Source organism: Rhincodon typus, chromosome 27 (assembly GCF_021869965.1).
Source record: "Rhincodon typus isolate 14 chromosome 27, sRhiTyp1.1, whole genome shotgun sequence".
NCBI lineage: Eukaryota > Metazoa > Chordata > Chondrichthyes > Orectolobiformes > Rhincodontidae > Rhincodon > Rhincodon typus.
In genome coordinates this window covers 37,956,129-37,962,917 of record NC_063358.1, presented here as the reverse complement: position 1 = coordinate 37,962,917, position 6,789 = coordinate 37,956,129, and the positions used below count along the sequence as shown (strand labels likewise).

Genomic DNA, 6,789 nt, shown 5'->3' with positions numbered 1-6,789 from the left:
GTGTGAATAGGCTCTTATTAGGGAGCTGTCAGAGAATGGGTCAGGGAACCAAATGGCTGAAGTGGTGAAGCTAAAGATCAACCATGACCTAACTGAATGTCTATGCAGCCTTGAGGAGCTGAATGTCCTGCTTTCTGTCCAGGGCAAGGTTCACAATATTGAGACAACTGGATGCTGTCATTGGAAACATTTGTGCGTGTGAGGTTCTGAGACCGAGAACAGTGGAAGAGCAGCATATTCCCAGATGCTGCAATCATGAATGTGCACAGGTCTCCATCTCTCTCAACGGCCTACCTCAGTGACACTTCGGAGGGTTGTCTGAAAAGAAATACTCAAACCTTTTACCCAGGTATTCTTCCCTTGTGGGACAGACAAAAGGCAGGGAACCGACTCAAAACTTAATCAAACAAACGCCCCTTCTTGCCTTATTTGGTCAACACAGGAAACTACAGGTCACACAACATGTCCTGGCTGCAGTTTTAACTGAAGTCAGAGTTTAAACTAGCTTGACCAAAATTCCCAGCATGCTTGATTGTAGCTCTTAACAGGTGTACTGCTGCTGGCCACTTGACATGTCTAATGCATTACATCCATTTCCTCATTCTGCCTATTAAACACTTCGAGTGAGATGCAGTACTGGGGGCAGTTAGGAGGGGTTAGATGTACCTGATTGAAGTCGCCAAGGGAGCGTTGTTGGTCAGCCTTCTCATACTGCCTTGACACATGAGACTCATTCCGAGTACTAATTCAACCATAGTTTTTATTAGGCAAAATAAAATATAACCTGAAGCAATGGTGACAGTTGCAAATGACAGAGTTATTAGCTTACAACTTGGAACACACAACATCTAAATCAATGCATCACTAAACATTTCAACAAAACTCACATGGGCTTGAAACTGTTCTGAGTAACATTGACATGTTCCTGGGAAAATCTTTTAGCTCCCGTTTTAACAAAGCTCTTCTCTCGCACAGGGTTCATTTACTTCACAGACAGTAATGGACAGATCCCAAATTCATACGAATGTCCTGCAGCGTAGCTGCAATGCAATATTTTACTGGAAACAATTCCTAAAGTGCTATGGTCATCTGATCAAAGGTCAAGCCAAATGAAGACTTCTCATTTTGCTTCTTGAATTATCTTGACACATGAGTTTATATTAAAGTCTACAATGTAAACTTAGCTACATAAGATGAAAAAATTTTGCTGTCTGTCACAGTTAGATGCTTCACTTAAAAAAGACCCAGCCGCACATTATCAAGGGAATTTTAATCATGATCAGTCGACCAGCTCCTTGGATAACATGGCATCTTACTTAATAGGCCCTCAGTTGAAAGATGTTGAAATGTTTTTAAAAAGTGATCATATGCAATTTCTTCCTCCTGTTGGTGCCTACCAACATTAATATATGTGAAAGAGAAGGACATAAACAAAGACACAGTACTGTGGTCAAGGTGGGATATTAGTGCTAGAGAACAACATGGTTCCCAGTTTGGAGGCTACAGTATCAAGGAATAAGGTACAATACAAACTAAAACATTTCTCGGTGTGTCCCATCAAGCAGTCCTAGGACAGGCTAAGTGCAGGTTTGGTATAGGATAAACCTCCTCTGCACTCTCATTATCCCAGCTCAGACTGCCATTTCCAATTCCAACTCTACATGATCTTTTGCAAGCATTCTCTGTGATTGGCAATTTACTGACAAATTAAGAGAGTTCAGTGCAGGGTCTCCCTTTGGACTGGGTTGGGGTTGTTCAAAAATTAAATAGATAGACTCCCAGAAAGATACAGAAGGTTATTCAGGAAGCATGCCTGGCACAGCAAGGTGAAAGAACTACGCTCCTAATCCCTGCCTTGACCCCATTGCCCTGCAGGTCACAGAGTCATACAGCATGGAAACAGACCCTTCGATCCAACTCATTCATGCTAGCCAGGTTTCCCAAACTAAACATTTGCCTGTGTTTGGGCCATATCCCTCTTTATCCTTCTTGTCCAAATGTCTTTCAAATGTGCTAACTGTACCTGCATCTACTACTTCCTTTGGCAGCTCATTCCATATATGAAGCACGCTCTGAGTGGAAAAGTTGCCCCTAAGGTCCCTTTTAAATCTTACCCCTCTCACCTCATATCAATGCCCTCCAGTTTTCAATTCCCTCACTCGAGAAGCCTTTGCTATTCACATTAATCATGAGAGGCATAAATATGTAAACCTCTATAAAGGTCACCCCTCAACTCCAGGGAAAATAGTCCCAGCCTATCCAGCACCTCCCAATAATATAAACCCACCAGTCCCAGTATTATCCTGGTAAATCTTTTCTGCAACCTCTCCAATTTAATCATATCCTCCCAAAGCAGGGCGACCAGAACTGTACACAGTACTCCAAAAGTGGCCTCACCAACGTTCTGTACAGTTGCAATATGATGCCCCAACTCCTATACTCAATGCTCTGACCAATGAAGGCAAGAATTATATTAAACAAAATGAACCAAATTAAACTAAATCAAAACGACACAGCCACTTTGTGGGCACTGAAAATCAAATATTCTAATAAAATTTTAAAATTTCAATTGGAATGTTGTTGTGGGCTGAGATAAGTCATCGAAGCCTCTGTGATGCCTATCAGTAACAGAAGGCCTTGTGCATTCCAATGGATTCTGCATGCTCTCTGGAAGGGGATGGAACCACAAAACAAAGGCATCAGTCTTTCCCTTTCAGTATTTTTTTTAATCCCATTCCCTTTTGAAAATTACTGTTGAATCTGCTCCTGCCACCCAGACTTAAAGTCGAGTTCAAACAATCCACCTATGGGCTACTACAAGGTCTTTAACCCACAGTGTGGAAGTCACACATTGATAGAGTTAACATAAAGGCTCATGAAGGGTGGATACAATCTGTCTAAATATCATGATCTGAAGTTTTTTTTAAATCTTTTGGTCTTCAAGAATAAAAAAGACTGAATCTGTCAACAAGAATTAAAGGCTAAACTTATTCTTTGATTGATAAACTGTCTGGTGTCAGTTACAAAAACATTACCACCCAGCCTTGCAGTTTCAATCAAGTTCTTTGTTGAGATTTCCCTAGGAGATACTATTATTCATTGTGAATGCTTGGTTGAGTTTCAAAATCTACAATTATCTCAGTAGGGGATTCACAGTTTACAGTTTACTTGAAAGAGGCTATTGAAGGATTAGTTGTCTCTGAAGTGGGAAATTAGAGGTTTTGTTTATTTTTATAAGACATTAACTGCTTGGCATTAAACATTTTGAATGGATTTCATGAATAGGATTTATTTTCACTATCAAGTTTGTGAGTAAGAGCTGTATTATATTGTTATAAAGTTTCAACTGGTTGCCCCAGCAACAAAAATCCTTTGTGTTATTGAGACACCACCAATAAGGCACTTCTGTCACATGTAACATCTTAGTCCTTATAGGTAAGTTACACGTAATGCAGTGTATAAACCAATCACATGCAACAATCTGTCCACACAGATTTGTCAGACGTGTCTCTGACCATACAGACAAGATACTTTTGATAAGTCAATATTAAACACATTGAACTATACAGGCAAGCGACATGTAACATCTTGGTCCCATTCTGGGTAATGCCAGTACCATTTTCCACTAGTGCATTTCTTAAAGAGTCCAAGCACCATATGCAATGAGGCTCTGGACATGGGCCCAGGTCATTGCATTAGCTAGATACTTTAAAATATCAAGCATTCACAAGCTCATCAGAAAATACCGCTTTTGAACATACAAAAACTACAGCATATAAAGTTTGATTTGGTCACAGTCCAGGTGGAATTGGGGAGCTGGGTAACGTGCTCCCTGGCTTCAGTAGCTACTCTTATAGCAACAGTTAAAGATGACAAATTTGAGGGCCTGTAATCATATCATTGCTCTTTGACAAGTTGTTGGGTTGTCAATACCTGAATGCTTCTGATCAGGTTAGGTTTTCCTGGGTAAATGATTTGCTTCTTCCCCCATCAATGGAATGATTAGCAGTCACCAGGCCTACATACTGCATGAAACAGCTATGCCTTTAACACAATAACAGTGTTCTAACACAAATCTACACTAAATGAGGAGAGTTTTTTTTTTGCAATCTTTTGGTTCTATTTCGTTTCTTTGTGCTTTCTGATTTTTGGTAATTCCATAGATTTGGTGCAAATTCTTATCCAATCATCTTTGGTTGTGTGCTTTACATGGCTAAATGACAAGATTCTTTCTTTATCATCTGAAAGAAAGGTTAATTTCTCCTTTCCCGTTCTAGTACTTGCCCTCAGAGGTCGGGCTCCAGGTTCGGTGTTCTCTCTGACCTCCGTTGGGCATCAGCTCCATTTCAAACTGATGGCAGCCGGTGCCCAGAATGTCTGGCTGCCCACTTCGCCAAATCTCGCGGATGATGCGCTCCCTCTCTTCCAGCAGCTGGGCCCGCTCCAGTTCCTCGGCCGAAGTGAAGACATTCACATTGGAGCTGGTGTGGGGCTGGGTGTGGTTGGCCAGGGTCAGGTCTGTCGTCGTGGGCAACACGCTGTCTCCCTCCTCTTCCTCCTCATCTTCCTCCTCGTCCTCTTCCTCACTGCCTTCCTCGACCTTCTCCTTGGCCGGGGGGGCAGCTCCTGTGCGAGTGTGGCACGATATTCGGATTACCAGCAGGCAGAGAGTCAGCATCAGGCCAAAACATACCCCAGTGATGAAGTACAAGGCAGCCTTTTCTGGGTTTGCTGTAAAACAATTGGGTAAAATCGCTCAAAGTTAATCCGATTCTTGAATAGCAATCAGCGGGGTTGCAGAATTCTGAAGAACAGTTTGGAAATTATGCAGGCGTTCTCCCTGAAAGTTATCAACACAAGTGGGTAAATTGGTAAAGATGCCCATATGCCATGCTTGCCTTTATCAGTTGGCCTATTGAGTAGAAAAGTTGCCAAGTCATGTTGCAGCTGCGTAAAATTTTAGTTAGGCCACATTTGGAGTATTGTACGCAGTTCTATTCGCTACACTATAAAGGAGGATGTGAAGGCTTTGGAGAGGGTGCAAAAAAAGGTTTACCAGGATGATGAGATAACACAATGTAGAGCTAGAGGAACACAGCAGACCAGGCAGCAACAGAGGAGCAGGAAAGCTGACATTTCAGGTCAGGACTCTTCTTCAGAAATGACCAGGATGATGCCTGGATTGGAGCATATTAGCTATAAAGGAGGGATAATTGATTGTTTTCGCTAGAACACCGGAGTCTAGGGATGGGGTGGGGGGTGGCAGCCTGATAGAAATATATAAAATTATGGGAGGCATGGATAGAGTGGATAGTTTGAGTCTTTTTCCAGGGGTGGAAATGTCAAATACTTGGGGGCATAGGTTTAAGCTGAGAGGGGAAATGTTTAAAGATGAGCAAGGGAAGTTTTTTTTCTGCACACAGCCTGGAGCATGCTGCCAGGGAGTGGTAGAAGCAGAAATGATAGCAATGTTTAACAGACATATAGATGGGTGCATGAACAGGCAGGGGGTAGAGGGATACAGTCTCTATGCAGCCAGATGGGTGTTGGTTTAGTTCAGTTGGCTGGATGGTTGGTTTGCGAAGAGGTGTGATGCCAACAGCGTGGGTTCAATTCGCATCACCAGCTCAGGTGACCATGAAGGCCTCTCCCCTTGCCTGAGGTGTGGTGGGCCTCAGGTTAACTCTCTCTAATGAAAGGGAAGACTATTGCAAATGGACTGATTTCTATGTTCTTTCAGTTTCTCGTTGTAACTCTTGAGGAGTTTGCAAGTATATGGGTGCACTCTCTGGGCTTATGGCAGAATTTTAGTAAAATCCCTTGACTTCTTCCAGCTTTAAGCGATTTTTTTCCCTTCAAAAATGGTCTGAATGGCAGTACTACCTTTCCCAGGTCAGGTGCAATTTGGGCCACAAAATGTAACTGACTCACACTAGTGACTCAACTGTACCATGTGACATTTCAACACCTCCTCGGGCCCTACACCCTCTCAGGATGCCAACCCCACACGAATACTGAATTCAAGATTAAATGTGCTTCCAACTCATGCCCACAGGGACCTGTGTGAAGACGTTTCTAAATACAGTGAGACTTAAAAAAAAAAGATTGTTCTTGGGCACTGCTAATAATGATACCACATTCAAAATCACCCGCTACAGTCCCCAAAAATCATCTGGGAAAATGTAATCACAGATGATCAACCAGAGAAAAGTCTCCCCCTATGGTGAATGGAAGGAAATGGTGATCAGCTGCTCCTCCAATCACAGGGGAGTGGAAATGCATTAGCTGTGACATCACCAGTTAATGGCAGGCCTGCTTCGGGCAATGGCTTTTTGTGTGTAGGAGCGTGCATCAGTTAGTTTGAAAAGAAAATTAACTTATGCCTGTTATCTTGTAGCTATTTAATTACTGTGGTACCTAGGAAATTGATCATTCATTGCATGGATCAGGATGGTGTGATTTGAAGAGGGGCTTGCATTTGTGTGACTGGTTTCTATGATGCTCCAGTTACATACGAACGTGAAATAGAAAGAGAAGTTGCGGGAAAACCTCAGCAGGTCTGGCAGCATCTATGGAGAGAAATCAGAGTTAACGTTTCAGATCGAGTGACCCTTCCACTCACTTGTCTGTCCAACTGTTCTTCTCTCTCTTTGGGCTCTATCCCCACCTATCGTTTATTCCTACCCCCTCCCCCCACCCTATGTTCTGCAGATAAACCAATAGTTTCTTAGCGATCATCAGTTCTGAGGAAGGGTCACTCGACCAGAAACATTAACTCTGATTTCTCTC

At 42.6% G+C, this 6,789-nt stretch overlaps 1 protein-coding gene across 3 annotated transcripts in view; it reads right to left on the bottom strand.

The window, feature by feature from the left end:
* Positions 1-2,400: 2,400 nt before the first annotated feature.
* Positions 2,401-6,789, bottom strand: part of LOC109925518 (protein eva-1 homolog B-like) — a 66,868-nt gene continuing 62,479 nt past the window's right edge. For all 3 annotated transcript variants that reach the window (XM_048613129.1, XM_048613130.1, XM_048613131.1), the window contains one exon: positions 2,401-4,731. In XM_048613129.1, the coding sequence (XP_048469086.1) occupies positions 4,274-4,731 (458 nt within the window). In that variant the 3' untranslated portion in view covers positions 2,401-4,273. The remainder of the gene's footprint in view (positions 4,732-6,789) is intronic.